Genomic DNA, 16301 nt, shown 5'->3' on the forward strand with positions numbered 1-16301 from the left:
TCACTTATGAAAGCTTCTGCAATTCTCAGAACTGAAGCACCACTTGCTCAGGTAGCAAAAGCAATTTGAGAGTGATTGTTGTTTATAGAAAAGCAGGATGGTAATTTTGCCCTGCATGTTCTTTTACATTAATTAAGAGTCATTTAATGGGTACCTCTTTTTTTATCCTAAATAAGTTCATTTTACCCACTATGTTCTTCCCCTTTGAACCTGACCTAGAAAAGAGCTACCAGGGTAGGTGTTTGTGGGACTCCCAACACCAGTCTGATTTATACTGTGATTTTAATTCATCAGCAGGGAATTTCTCTTGTATTTCTTTTACCCAACTGAAGAGTCAGCCTCAATACAGAATTACTGTAATAAAAATTAAGACAGGTCTACAGAATTAGCAAGTGGCTCCTGCTCATGGCAGAAGGGATGGAACATGATCATCTTTGAGGTCCCTTCCAACCTAGACCATTCTGTGATTCTATGAACTAAAACATACACAGAGCAGCCCCTTTTTCCAGTGAGGAGAAGAGCATATAACACACAAAGCACATGCAACTATTTCAGTGTATTTGACTGGTAATGTCCATGCAGATCTTCCATCACATCACTCATGACAGAGCAGCAGTTAAACATCAAGGTAATGGAGAAGTGGAAAATTCTAGGCCTAGAAAAACTTTCCAAACCTGTTGGATTATGTTCAATAAAGCACAGTTTGATACCAAAACTGCAAAACCACTACTGCATAAATAAGCAAAATCAGAAAAGTTGCATTTCAGAAATAACCTTCAGAATGAAAAACTCAGTGAGATTAAAACTGATTTGGAATTAACAGATTCCACCAGCTCTCAAAACACCTGAGACAAAGGTATCAGTCAGAAGGCAAAAAGATCAGATTTTTCTAAATGGCCCATTTTAAGTGTGCATGATGATAAATGGTATTATTGAGTAAGCCTGTAATGGTTTAAATGCAAATATCAAGTAACCTCCTCTTTTGTTTGCTTTCCTCATTACAAACAAATTACCAGAATATAAAGCAAAAATAATAAGATGCTTATAATAATTACAACAACATGCTTCAGTTCTGCTAATTTTTCCAGTGGCTGAGCAGGTAAGAGTCAGGAGCATGAGAAAGAAGAAGTTACTCCTTTTCTAATGAGCACATAGAATATTAGTTGCCTTAAAATTATTTAAGTGCATTTCCAAGCACGTATTTGCCACAAATTGTATGGCCAAGTTTAATCTACAAGAAAGCCCTCAGTGGTGTTAATTCTTCCCTTCATTAATTTGAGAAGGAATGGGTGGTAATAGTGAGGCCAAAGTATCTGTCTGGATTTTAAAACTGGATTTTGGAAGAGGTTTTGTCATCGATTCACCTAGACCAGGACTTGCTCTCAGGTGTGTTTTACTTTGCTTCAATGAGAGGCTCTACTCAGTATGGATCATATAATTGCAAAAGGATGCCTATATTTCCTTTAATAAGTAGGATATTGCAGAATTTTTTTTCTCTAGGAAACTGCTTTTCAGGCTGCTTCAAAGTTGATGAGATTCTGCATTAGTCCAAAAATCCCTGGCAACTTGTGCATGAATAACTTTCCTCCACTGAGAAGTGTTTGTTTCTGGTTCTTCAGTGCTTTGCCCAGAGACAAATGAGTCTGGTCAGAGGAAGCTCCATCTTCAAGAAGTCAATGTGAAGTCCAACAAGAAATGAAGTGGCCAGGCAACGTCACTGGGTCTGATAAAAATGTTACTAACAACAATAATGTAGATCAGGAACTGCTGGTTGATAAAATCATCCAGGTCCTTTTATATATTATCAGAGGCCTCTGAACACCATGGGGAGTTGAGGGTCTGGTAGAAAGCACTGCTGTAAGAGCTTGTTGACATGGTATGGATAGTTAACAAAATAAATAACTAACCCAAGACACTCAGCAGTTCAAATAAAACTTATTTTATTGCATTTATCCCAGATCTGAATCTCAACACTTTTATGGTGGGACATAGACAGGAAGAATTACAGATTCTAGAATGAGTTGGGATATTTCACAAGTGTTCTCCAAAAAAAAAACCAAAATGGAATAATCAGATAATTAACACAGAGAATTCAGTTTCAACTTAAATGCAGAGCCAAGAAAATATCAAGTACAGAAACTTGCTGAAACTAACAGAAGATGGGGAAAAGAAACAGAAGCCAAGTCTTCATTAGTAGCAAAAGGGCTACCAAACCTACAGGAAGCATATCAGGAGCTTCTTGGTGTATTATTTCTTTCTTTGGATTAGCAGTTTTATATTTGCATATATCCCTCTGCACAAAGCCCCATGCTTTCCAGAATTTTCTGGTTTGCATATTCTTGGCCATGAGAAACTCATTCATCAGAAGAAAACTATTCTTACAGAGAGGAGCAGCACAAGAGGATCCAGAGGGGAACCCAGAATTTTGCAGCAAACAGAATTTTACTGATAACCAGAAAGGTGGAAGGTGTTGACAGCGGGAAGGTTTGACAGGACCACCAGGCACAAACAAAAACACAGGAGGCTCCCTATGAATATCAGAAAATCCATTTTTACTGTGAGGGTCCCTGAACACTGGCACAGGCTGTGCCTGGCAGGTTGTGGAGCCTCAACCCTTGGAGATAAAAGCTGTCTGGACATGGCCCTGGACAACCAGCTCTGGGTGACCCTGCTGGAGCAGGGCTGTGAGCAGATGATCCCCAGAGGTCCCAGCCATCCTTAACCATGCTACAATGCTGTAGGGCCAAAAGGATGGCAAGAATGGGTAACCACAACATCAGCTGGATAGAGAAACACCAGTGCAACATCGCTGGGGGAACCACAGTGAAGAAAAATGAAGGAGCAGACAGCTGGAAAGACAAATACAAAGCTGAAGAGCAGAACAGACATGAAGTGAGGAGCCAAAGGATCGGCAAGAGAGACAGGGCTGGTGGGTAAATGAAAGGAGTCTGTCCTGAGGTTTACAAGAAGCTGAAAATCTATTGATTCAGTAGAAGCAGTTGTCAACACCCTTTTTTCAGGAAAAAAGTTTACTTAGCTCCAAACAGCTCTTTTTCTCCAAATTCCAGAATTTCCTTTCTCCAATTCCAAATCCCTCCTCCTCTCTTTCCGTCCTTAAGAATTCATCTACACCAAAGGGAACTTAGTACTTGGCAGAAAAGGGACAGGGCTCAGGAATTGCTGCAGTTGGCAGGAGAAGCAGCCATACTGAACTGATCAGAGCAGCACACGGCTTACCCTGCTCTGCTTCCAACTCTGCCTCACTTCACATGTGAGATTACAGAATTTTGGGAAGGGCAGTAACTTGTTTCCCGAACTGCAATTAAAATGACTGTGCCTCAGCGTTGCAAAAGAGCCCCTTTGGGAAGAATTTTTGTCCTTTTTTTTATTGGAACAAATATTTCTGTCAACATTACAAATGGAAATAATGTTTTGTACTTGCACACTCCTTGCTTTTTCTCCCCATAAAAGATTTGACAGCTACTAAACATTTCTTTATCTTAGGTGGGATTATATGGGGCACATCCTTTTTCCCCTTCCTGAGAGGGGAGTTCTTACTCCTCCTGCATTGCTCCCTTCCCTAAAAGCAGAGCTCATTATACTGAACACAACATTGTAACATGGACTTCTCTCATTTTATGAAACTTAATTAAATAAAACAAAACAGAAACAACTTCAAAATCCCAAACTCACACGATAAAAGAATTCCTGATTATTCTCAATGTAGGAATCAAACAATGGAAAGGAAGCTAGGAACACAGAGACTCAAAGTATGTCACAAATCACATGTCAAGATCCTTAGACATTTAATTTCAAATTCTGTAGTATTACTATATTGTGTTTTGGTTTGCCAACTACTGCAAAAATTTTCTGGCAAGACAACTCTTTGCAAGCAAAGAAAACAAAACCCTTTTCTAGTTGAAGCAGAAATTAATAAACTAGTATAGAAATACCCTTCAATTTAATCAACACAGTTTTAAACACAGCAACAGACTGAGATTCCTCCTTCTCCCACACTTTTGTACTAACACAGGTAAGTGCTTAGAGTAAGTTTTAGAGACAGCAGTCTTTTCAGAGAATAAGATTAAACCTCTAGCAAGTCACATGGTGCCCTGCTTTCAAAATAACATAATTGTGATTCTGTCTCTATCAAACTGCTCAACATGATAATGCTCTTTCAAGTCTATTTTTGTTCCCCTGCAAAAATGGGATTTCAGACATATGTATTTTTACTAGGCATCTTTTCAGTGAGGAGCACAGTCTGTAAATCCATCCTGGGCTCAGCACTGAGGTGATGGTGCCTCACTTCCAGCAGGAGACCTGCTGAGGTCTTGGTCCATCAGGATTTCCATCACAGTGCTCCTACTGCCCACACCCTCAGAAATGGGTATCAGCCACCTGGGAGACTCAGGATTATTCTGATGAAAGATAATGGAGAGACTTATCTAGATGCACTCTCAGAGCCTTAAAAATAATTACACGTTCCTCTCTCTTCTGAATCAGAAACTGCTCTCAGGTTTCTGTTGAGGAACTTTGTTAAAAACAAAGCAAAACTAAAATACGGCTATCACTGAATTCTCTACACAGTAACATACCAGTTGTTAGGTTTGAAATTTTTTTTTTTTTAAATATTTAGAATTTATAAAACTTATCACTTTAAGGGGATACTTTTTGCCCCCTTCACTGACTTTCATACCACATAGGATAGGAAGAGTAATCATCATCATCATCATAATGTAGTAACAATGATGTAATAATAGAATTAGAACTAATCTTCCTTTACCCTGCTCTGTTTTTCTACACACAAATACCTGCTCCAACCTTTTCACTTATATATTAATTTATTAGTCTATTAACTAGTAATTACCTATTTGTAGAAGCTGCAAAAGATCACCCAAGTTCACTACCACCAGCAGTTTTATTTGCAGGGGCAGAAAAACAAAGGGCAGAATGAAACAATGAAACATCCCGGAATTAAGCTTTAATTTAGGCTTCCTCCACAGGCCATTAACACTTGAATTCAACAAAAGTTGTGACTACACACTCCAGACACTCCCCAAAGTCTCAAGTCACAAGCACAAAGACTTCCCAGCATCATTCCACATCTAGCAAGGAGGAAGCAAGCACACACAAAGCCCATCCTCAGGAGAATTTCAGCCTCCTCCTCCTTCTCCTCTGTGGCTTTCATCACAGCAGCCAAGCTCCTGCATGGCCCATGAAAAATGCTGCTGCAAAAATGGCTCCTTTCAGCTCCTCTATTTGTTATCCCTGTAAATCTGCACTAAGCACAGATCCTTGTCTTCCTCTTTAAGGGCTTCACTACTTTACCCCCTCCACTCAGCAGCTTTGAGAGACCTGGAGAACTCCCTTAACTCAGCTGGCACTTCCATGCCATTCCTGCCCTGACCAACAGCTTCTGCTGTTTGTGTCTCTGTGCTTCTTTCCACAGCCCTCACTACACATACAGGGCCACCTAATTAAATTTATAAATCCTTAGGTCTCAATTTTCTATAAGAATGTTCAAGGCTTCTTTCTGTCAAACCAACAAACTTCTGCCAAGTGGCCACAACATCATCTTTCCTGGTGGGTTTCATCCTTCTGCACTCAGTCCCTGGTTAAAAACAGGGAAATGGCTACAGACACGTGCCTGGCAAGGAGATGACAGTTCTTCACCATGGCCTTTATCTCATGTGTTGGCTCATCTGTTTGTCTCTTTAGGCTCCTGAACTGCCAGAACAGAAATCACAAACTGTTTCAACAGTACTCAGTCCAGAACAATGAGCTCCCTCTGGTAACTGAAGCATTTGGGTACCACCACAACAAATATTTACCAAAGCAAGAACAGAGATTTATCCTGTTTCCTAAGCAGCAGCAGGAAGCATTAGCATTTGGTTATCCTGGTTATCCCTTTGGTATATAGTCTGATGTAGTTAGCTGAAGACACAGGTCAATAAGTAGTAGTGTATTTTGGCAGGTATTCCAAAAACAGCAGCTGCCACTTCAGAGCATTTATTTTTGTTAGATACAGCCTTGCAAAAGTAGGAAAAGAACCTCTCCATATCTACACTACAAAGAGATTCCCATTACATTATTTAAAACTAATAACTTCAATAGCTTTAAATTATTATAGGTTTAAATATCAAGGTTTTTTACTTTTAATTCTGCCTAAATGGCACATCTCATACTACAAAATGGAAGAACTATTTCTTGTCTACCAAACAAGACATCTCCTGCATAACCAAATGCAATTCTGAGAGAGAAGCAATACTCAGAGAGCATCAGCACTATATTCTCAGTACCTGTTTCCACAGTGTTTTCTGTTTCTGCTGCCTCCAAACCATCCATACTGTCTTCATCCTCCACTGCAGTTTTTCCTCTACTCCGAGGCCTGCAAACATAAGAAGGAAAAACTCTTTTTAGACTGAAAGCGTTTGTAAAATTAGGATTTAAATCACTTCATTTAGAGAGATGAATGTCAGCACTTAATTATGTAACATTCAAGCTAACCCATTACTTCAGTCTTGTACAAACTGGAAGCTTCCTCCCCTTTTTCCCCATCCCAGGTTTTTGTCCCCAGCAAGGTACACTTGAATCAGCAGTTGGCCCTTTAATTTTATCTTATTCTTCTTACAAGAAAAACACAATAATGAACTTTTACTGATCAAACAACAGACTAACTCAGCCAGATTCTGACACAAGCATCCTGTCTCCTGCATGTAAAACGTAACAGAAAGAGAGAACATTACCCAAAATCTGGGCAGCAGCTACTATAAAATAGAGACTCATCCACACAGAGCACCCTTGGAAGAAATTTCCATAGAATAATAATGATGCTAAAGCAATGAAACTGAAACACACATTATTTTCACTGAAACAATATTTTGACACATGAAGTAAAATGTTATGAGAGATGACTAGATGTCATCACATTAAAAAAGTCATCACGTGAGGACAGCCTGTCAAAACTAAAATACCTGGCAGATTTGTTTCAATTTCAACCAAGGTCTGACGGAAAGCAGACAGGTTTGTGCCACAAATTCCAGCCTTTTTTCCCTGCCTGGCTCTTCAGTAACTATCATGGTGGGCTGTTGAGAAGCCCAGGCATCCAGATTCCCAGCTGTTCAGCAGCCCATTTGAAAGGGAGCCAAGAGCTTGGCAACTCGCCTCCCAAATTTTCAGGCTACTTGGCAACCTGCCTGACATGCTGACGGAAAGCCTGGGAGACCCTGGGAGCTTCTGATTCCAAGTACACAAATTTTGAGCAGTTTGGGGCATCTCAGCAGTTCCAATGTCCAGAGCTCCCAGGCAACCATTCACCCAACCAACATGCCTTGAATCGGCAGGCCAGCACACGGGCACCCCGCCTGCCCCCCCAGACAAAACCCCTCCAGTTCCTCTTTCACAGAGCACTCTGAAAGGTTTGGGTTTAGTTCTGCATTGGGGAGAAAAGGTTTTGGGTTTGTTTTTTTTGAAGCAATTAAATCATTCCAAAACCAGCATTTCCTTTTTTTGTACAGTCTGATGTAGCACTTTGGTCCATCCAAACTATTTCCGCAGGACTGGAGCTGCTAAATCAGCTACAGAAGAAATGCTATCATGCAATGCCTTTGGCTCTCTTGGATCAAAGAACTGGCCAGAACTGGAATCATCTCTGGAGTCTGTACAGGTTGCTCTCCTGCTAGAAAAGGATTGACTCTCTTGGACTACCTAGCAAGACAACCCCTTCAGATTGTGTCGGGACCATTTTAGTCTCTGTGAAGGAGGAAAAGAAGAATTAAAAGGAGGCTCAAACCAAAGTCTGAAAACCTCCCACTCAATTTACAAAGGAGCTGAGTGAAAGGGAAAAGCAAGAAGAGATTAAGGACAGGAGGAGTCCTCTTGGCATCCCTATACATTTTTTTCAGGATAATGCTGAAAAACGTGAGCACAGATGGAACCCTAGGGATTACAAGGTTATTGCTCCCTTAGCCTGCTTATCCATAAGCAGTGACAGCACACCCAGCACACACAAAATAAGTAACAGCCTTCTTATGAGAGACAGAAGCATCCTCTTCACTTATTTGCCACTTTACAAGCTCCCAGTGTGCTCTCTTAAAACCCATGTTTCACAAAAATTCAAACCAGAATAAACTGCACAGTGACCAGAAGAAACTGCCTTGCACTCCTCCAAGCAGCCACTGCATCAGCCCATCCAGGAGTACAGTGAGCTGGCCAGAATGGGGACACGTTTTGGAAGTGGGAAGGACAGAAACACTGCTGGCAGCAGCATCTGAGATGGTCACACAGATGGATTCCCATTTGGAACAAAGAGTAGGGAGTAAAGCAAATGGAATATCACAGCCACCGGGTAGAACAGCCTCTTCCAGCAAGACTGAGATACGGCAAGGAGGGTAACACTCCTCTAACACTGAGAAAAACAAAGCAGCAGGTAAAGAAGCCAAAAAAGCATTTAAGTATTAAATTTCTTGCAATTCTTCACAACATCCCAGCACATCATCCAGCACCAGTGAAAGGACAGAATGCAGGTGAGCGAAAACACTTCCCTTGGTGCAGGAATGCTCAAAAGCTTTACAGAACACAATCAGCTAAGGACAGGGATTATTTCTAAATCCCATCCCAATTATTCTTCTACCAACTACCTGTCTGCAATGCAAAGTTACAAGTCCATACTAAACAAGGATTACTGCAAAATCATCACAAACATAAATGATAATTCTACTTTTTTCACAGATACCCCTTTTCAGTATTCCCCAAGACAACCCTGGAGGCAAAACTTGCTGGATAGTGGATGATGATGATTGTTTATGTTTATTTAATCATTTACAGATGTGTTTAGATTTCCTACTGAACTACACTTCATGTATTAAACACCAAAGTACCTCACAAAGTCTTTTTAAACATTTTGTTTAAACAAGGGCAGCATTCGTGCCTTGAACTCCCTATCATATTTTAGCAACCTCTTTAACACCAAAGAAAAGCAGAGGTTTCAATTAAGTAAATATAGCTGCTTCTCCATACCTGATGTTTCCTTGCCATTACCCTCCCCCAAATATTCTACAAAAAACCTTCTTAATGTTGTGCAGGTTTTAAATAAAACTGAAGAAACATTGGAAAACATGGTAGATTATATGGTTAGCTTATTTTTGCTGCTTACATTCACTTCCCAATCATCAGAAGAGATTTTACAGCCTACAAATTTATGTTTGGCTTACAGCAAAAAAATAATTCAAGTCACAAAACAGTGAAATATACACTGTACTGACAACTATAATTTAATGTTTCCACAGCAAATGCCATTTGAGAAGGCCATATAGCACACCTAATCGCTGCAATCAGCATTTGTAATAAGAATGGATTGTTTCATGTTATTTGCATTAAGTTTAAACATTTTATTTAATAGTTTTATACATAAAACTTTTGGCTGGTTTGCATAACACTGTATTTTTTCACTGACAAACTCTGTTAATTTTTTTTCTCTACACTTATTTCCACTTGCCCTTAAATACAGAGGGAAAAGCAGCCTGTGCTGCATTCTTTGCCTGGGACTTGGTTTCTTCTCAAGTTCATCCTTCTGAAGGATGATGTGAGAAGGCAATAGGGGAAAGATGCTGTTGAGGGCCAGTTTTTACAGTCTTAAAGCAATTATGAAACAACAGCCCATGATTATTGCCCTTCACCAACACAAAGCCAGGCAGTCCTGAAACATAATTGTGGTATTGAACACCACAACCTCAGTTCTGCTGTAGATCCTGAAGCCCAACCCCAAACCTTCCTACCAGGAGGAGTAACTACATCACCCTGCAGAACCCCCCAGCAGCTCAGAAATATTGAATACAGACGAGCCACATCTCCTGCAGCTCACAACAGACCCAGAACAAAATGTACAGGCAGAGCCTGACCAATGCACACTGTGGCAGAAAACAATAAATATTAGTCAGTGGGCAGGCAGGGAGCTTGGTACAGGGGCTGAAGGCTGCCAAGGTCCCTGCCAGGGCTTCCTTGCCTGCCTTTTTCCTACAACAGAGGTCAATTTAGAAGGAAAAAAAACAAGAACACATCTATTTCTGCTCAAAAGTACAGATCTGCTGAGAGAAATATAACTTCTTGAAGTGCTTAAAGCACGTTCAGCATTTTATGGAATAAAGTCAACAACAGACAAAACTATACTTTTTATTAATATAGGACTCCAGCTGAATATAATTACTGTCTACAATAATTTTACTCCTACTTCAATAAAATAGAGTAATTTCTCAAAATCCTTTGTGACCTACTCTTAATTTTTTTTATCAATTAGCTTTTTTAGCTAATGCCTTTCATTAATCTCCATCTTTAAATATACCATGGTAAACAAAAATCTCGTAATTCTTCTCTGGGTAAGCAACTAATTAAATTTAGCCCTGAGGGGGAAGAAAAGCCCAGAAAAAAACCTTTCACAGGGCTCAGCAGAGCATTAGGTACTCCCTCTGCACAGGGGGAAAGCCCTGCTGAGGCTGCCTCAAAGCCCTGAGGACTTGGATACCACTGGGAGATCACCAGGTACCTGAGCAGCTTCTGCTGAATGCACAGAGAGCAGCATGGGAGAAAATGGAAAAATCTCTTAATCACCTGACACTAATGAGATACTGTTTCTTTTCTTCTCTTTTCTGCATGATTGGGTTTTTGGGGTTTTTTTGGTGTGTTGTTTTGTTGTTTTTTGAAAAGTCACAGCGATAGCACCATAACTGGACAAGTACAATGTAGGTCAAAAGTACATCTTGGATCTTATTCTTTCCACAAAGTGATCAGGAATAAGGCCATGGGCCAACATTTCCTGGAACACACAAAATAACTGACAAAGCTACTATCCTCAGATGCCTGTCACTGCCGGGACTAGTTTATGATTACCCAGAAGTTACTGCCAGACACCAGTTTCTGTAAGTCTTCCCTAAGTTGCTACCAACAAAACCACGTGACAGCTCATTCAAGACCATCCATCAAAACTGCCCTACTCACCCCATGCATTTTGTTCCAGGCTTATAAAAACAGGTACACAAGATCGACTCAAGAGTTGACTCCTTCTTCCAAAATGATGAAATCTCTACATCATTCAGAAAAGAAACCACCTTCCTTCGTATGCTTTGCAAACCATGGAGCAAACTGATGGCACTAAATATATAAAACAGGGCTAATAACCTTAAAAAGCAGTGCAACATCTGGGATACAGTAACATCCTAAACCAGCACAGATGTCTTGTTAAGTGAACATCTGTCCACAGCCTTACTCTGGAAGATGGTACAGGAATGATTTATAAAAAGGTTCAATTAGTGCTGCCATCAGCACGGCTAGTCACAAATTAACGTTCACAGGCACTTCCACCAGTGAAAGCTGTTACCCTCTTTTCAAGAATCTTTTTAACAGGTGTGTAAAAGCCACATGTTCCCACTACACTACTACTGAACCGTGGAGTCCTAAATACAGCTGTAAAAGTTTAACTGCACTTAAGTAGAGGCTAAAATACTCAAGGTTCAGCTGGTAGCCCCAAGCGAAGAGAACCACAGCAAGCAAGAATCATTCATGGACATACCTATGAGGAAAGGGGTATTTTTTTCCCCTCTCTAAACACTACTTTACTCCTTATTACTTCTAAGAATTGAGAAAATTCTACATCCAAGTCTGGATAAAAAGCACAGCTCTGGAAGCAAGGAAGATGCCATCTAGCTAGAATAAACTTCAACAGCCTAAACATTAACAAGCCTAAAAATAGGAAACTTGCTCCTATATTGACTCCAGCTTCAAACTGATTCTGATTTACAAGATTGTTCTTCACAGGATTTTCAACTGAGCAATCAGTAAGGGGTGAAAATGTTTTCTGCATTTGCCCTCACTCTCCCCTGTCTTTTCTTTTGTATATGGTAAAAAAAAAGAATGCAACATGTAGTTTTTTCCTATTTATTCCTTATGTAATATATGTGTATACTAAAGGCTGAGGGATGCATGGGAAAGATGTGCAACAGAAACATGGCAAGTGAAAGGTGACAAAAAGTTGACCGTTTACTAATAGAGAGAAGTGAAAACTTTCTTGTTTAACATCTGCTGAACCAGACTTTAATTAAAATATCATAGAACTAGCACAAACTTCAGTTTCATTATTAAAACATCTCAAAAATACATTTGATATTGCCTGTTAGTCTCTTGGTACAATCAAAGACAAGTGTGTTTCTTGCTAATTTTAATTTATAAAGCATAATAATCTTTAAATAAAACACTACATCAAAGAGAAGTGACCCAGCTCACATTTAAAACCAAAACACTGTAACTTCCCATCTTAGACCTCCTCTAGCCAGTAACGATCTAAAAAACGATTCAGTCACTCAATGTTATTCCTTTACTCAGGCTAAAACATCTTCAGAACTGAAACTTTTTCACATCTATATTTTTTGCAGTTACTACTGAAAGCAATAAACATCTGGAAAAAAAATTATAGCCTTTGAGATCAAGATGTCTGAGAAAAGTGTAAAAAGAAGCTACCTCCATTGGGCAATTCTCAGCTTAACTTTTCCAGTACTCCCCTGTGACAGGGAGATTTGTCAAAGATTTCCTACACTGCCCAAAGAAATGCAAATAGAATTCTTTTTAAGATTATTTGTACCAAATACCATAGATGCATCTTTGCTTTCATTCTAGAGTACAGTCAGTGCTGACATGCAAAGGAAACCCACAAGTAAATGCAGAGCTCTTGAGGAAACAAGGCTGTCCTGAGTGGCTAGGAGTGAAGTATCAAAATGAATCTGCATTGCACAGTTCTAGTGATTTAAAAGCCGAACAAATTAGTGTATTTGAGCAAATGAGAAGCTTGGTTTATCTGTATTTTTGACCTCAATTGTCCTCACACAGTTACCTGGACTATGGAGGTTCTCAGGCCCATATTGGTGCAAAAGTACTTTCCATGGGAGACTGAGAAAAGGCAAATAGGATGTGCTGCCTGCAGGCACTCATCAGAGGACTGTCTATCCAAATCAAAGAGCATTAGGAATGTCATCCCACTGCTGAAAAATCTTAATCTCAACTCAGTTTTGTGGAAGGCCACCAGATCCAGGAGGATGAAGCTGCACTCTGTTGTGTGACGAGGCTGATCTGGACAAAGCCACCATATTCAGTATTTTCTCTGTTCATCCTGATGCCATTTACAGTTGGTTCAGTTTGAGTCTGGAACTGCTCTTTTGAGAGATAAAGCTGATGAAGGCTATCATAGGTGAAAGAGAGCTTTACTAATAATGCCAAGACCATGAAGTCTTCTTCCCAACTTGTTGCCCATTTGAGAACATCCTCAATGGGGTGGCAAGAGAGACAGAGGGTCAGACCAGCCAAAGATCAAACCAGGAAGATTCAGCATCACTGATTACCAGTTCATTAACAGTTGCAGGTACATAAAATAATACATTTTTCACATGAGCCCATAAAATACCCATGAAGTTACAGCTCTGCTACAGCCAGTTATGGCCTGAGATATTGACAATAAACCTACTACATTGCAAGGACTTCTGCACACCTCTTTGTGATGCCATTACATGACAAAATCTGAGTTGGATGTTCAAAGTATGAAGCCAGGCTGCCTGATCTACATGTATGGACTTCAGATTTGGAGACAGTTCCAACAACAGAGTGAGAAATCGTATAAAAGGCTTTCGGATCTTTTAGCTTTCTTTTTTACTTTTCAAACTGACTGCTTAGACATCTATAAATTCTGTAAGTGAAAATTGCCTTCAGTCAACTCTCTGTCACATTAACCCAGCAATGCACAGCATCAGAAACTGCTACAGGTTCTTCTTTCTCAGGAACCACATTCCCACTGATGTGTAGCCTCGTTTATAGTTTTAGTTCCCTAACACCAAACATTTTACGTGCAGACTCGAACAATTACACACTTTTCAGAAAAAATTGTAAAAAAATTTCAGATGCCATTACAACACATTATGGATCTGCAGCTTTGCACAAACTACATCATTTCTATATTTGTTACCAATGCACTCGGCCACATTCACTAACATAACGATGCAAAACAACATACTAGAATTGCAGCACTTGCAATATTTTTTCAAAACGTTTTCTAGAATCAAATTAAGACAATTTTTTGGGAGCACCAAGAGCTACCAAGTAGAAGCACCTGCAAGTCTCCAATCCCAGTAAGATCTCTTTTATCTACCTGGCTCCAGATTTGATAATGGCTCTGTGTTTGTAACTCCCCCAGACAACAATCAGAGTGAAGCTCTTTGGTAAATTTGCTAAATAATCTTTAGCAAATCCACTGACTGTTTTCACATGCTCTCTTTTAACAAACAAAGAGAATGAAATGGCAACATGAACAGCTGAGAGACCACTGGCGCTGTCCAGAGCACAAATTTCTAACCTCTGCAAGACTTTCACGTGTGACAAATTCAACCTGCGCCATTCACCACTGCTCTTGTCCACATTCCTCTGTCCTCCAAGTCAACAAATTTGCATCAAAATATGCCCCTGCACCCAACACTGCATTTTCCTGATGGGAAGCATAAGCATCCACTTCCATCTAACACAAGACTTGTTTCTCCATGACGACGGGCTATGCCAAGTTCCAACTCCTCCAATCCTGTGAACAGCCATGGTGCCCAGAATTTTTTATCCATATCAGCACCAAGCTCATGTCTTTTTTAAGAATCACCCAGCTCCTTGTTCTTTCACATGCTGCAGGGTTTGCCTGCTACTCTCTTCTGAATAAAGGTGGCAACACAATGGTTAGGGCTGTAATTCTCATGTCTGGTGATTTCAAGATCCTGTACATAAAATTCAGCGGATCTGAGTCACCATGCATGAGAAACAGCTGCCAACTACTTGGAACTTGGTAGAAGTTTTGGTCTCTGTGAACAGATTTTTGTAATTTTAGCACCATTAATTAGAAGTCATTTTCAAAGATTTCCTTTTGGAACTTTGCAGTCTGACAGAGTCTCATCACAGGAACATGGTAAAGATTCTTGCAAAGTACATTTGTCTCCTTAAGTTAAATACCCTCACTGGATATATTTAGGTGCCAGGTGAAGGCTGTGCTCTCTGTCACTCAGCCACACCCAGTGCAGGTGTACAAACAATCCTATAGTCTAATACTTGATCCTAAAGTTTTCACTCAGAAAAGTATTTTTATATTCAGCAAGTGCAGTCTGCATACAGTGATTATAAAGTGTTGCAACCACTGCTTTTATTCATCATTAATACAGCCCAGGCACTCAAAAAAGGATGCAAGTATTCAACTATCTTATATTTTAGATAAACTAACCCAAATCACATGACATCATTTTGAGAGGTTTCCAGATCTTACATCTATCAAAATGCATCAGTCAGCTCAGAACATCTCATGCTTTCTCATCGAATAAAGCTCAGAATCTTTTGTCTCAAGTCACTGTTGTTAATGTCTTCTGGCTTCACAGCAAACACAAATCCTCCTGTAGATTACATGGACAATAATTCCATTCCTTCTTATGTTTTTGAAATGGTTCTGATGCCACTAATACAACAAAAAAACCCAACACCCTTCTCTCCCTCAGGTATGGGTTACAGGATTTCCTGAGAAAGGCATCTGTCCACCAGTTTCACCTGAAATTATGTTTATGAAAAGCAAAGAACCACCTCTGGGCAAAAATTTCAGTGTATTTAACCTTAAACAAGCATTTAAGCTCCAACTAGAAGGATCAGGACATGAAAGGAAGGGCAGTACCCAAAGAGCTATAAATAACCTGCTTTTATACAAGATGCTGGCCTAGAATACATTAGATAGAATTTTCTTTATAATACTCAAATTAATTGATGGCATGTAAGAAAAGCAGTTCTTGCATGTCAACCACAGTTTGTCATTACCCATCTAAAATGGATTTAGACAGGGAAAAAAACACAACAGAAATGAATGTCATATCACCACGTATCTTTTCCATCTGTTAGCACCCTTAGTGCTCCTTATAAAGAAATGCATTTTTATTTCAGATAATGTCAACAAGTATTATGAAATATTTCTCTTTCAATAAAACTGCTAAACCTAGGAAAGCCAAAGGGAAAAAACACAAGATCTGCTCACTAATTAAAAATCCATTAAAACTTAGTCAGAAAGCTTGGAAAACCTCAGAAAAATAAAAATAGATCTAAGAAGAAAATGGGCAATGGAATCAGATGGGTGTCAGTGTATATTTATAATCCACATGAATTGTTTTCCTTTTAACAAAATTGTTTTCAAACTAGATTTAAAACCTAAAAGCCAGATCATGGAAACTATTTTTATACCAGAGTAAATAAAAGTCTGG

General features: G+C 39.6%; 1 protein-coding gene across 7 annotated transcripts in view; it reads right to left on the reverse strand.

Moving 5' to 3' along the window:
• KMT2C (lysine methyltransferase 2C) overlaps positions 1–16301 on the reverse strand; it is a 189118-nt gene that overhangs the window by 135675 nt on the left and 37142 nt on the right. For all 7 annotated transcript variants that reach the window (XM_030963992.1, XM_030964025.1, XM_030964040.1 and 4 more), the window contains one exon: positions 6300–6388. In XM_030963992.1, the coding sequence (XP_030819852.1) occupies positions 6300–6388 (89 nt within the window). The remainder of the gene's footprint in view (positions 1–6299; positions 6389–16301) is intronic.

The sequence above is a fragment of the Camarhynchus parvulus genome, chromosome 2, assembly GCF_901933205.1.
Source record: "Camarhynchus parvulus chromosome 2, STF_HiC, whole genome shotgun sequence".
NCBI classification, from domain to species: Eukaryota; Metazoa; Chordata; class Aves; order Passeriformes; family Thraupidae; genus Camarhynchus; species Camarhynchus parvulus.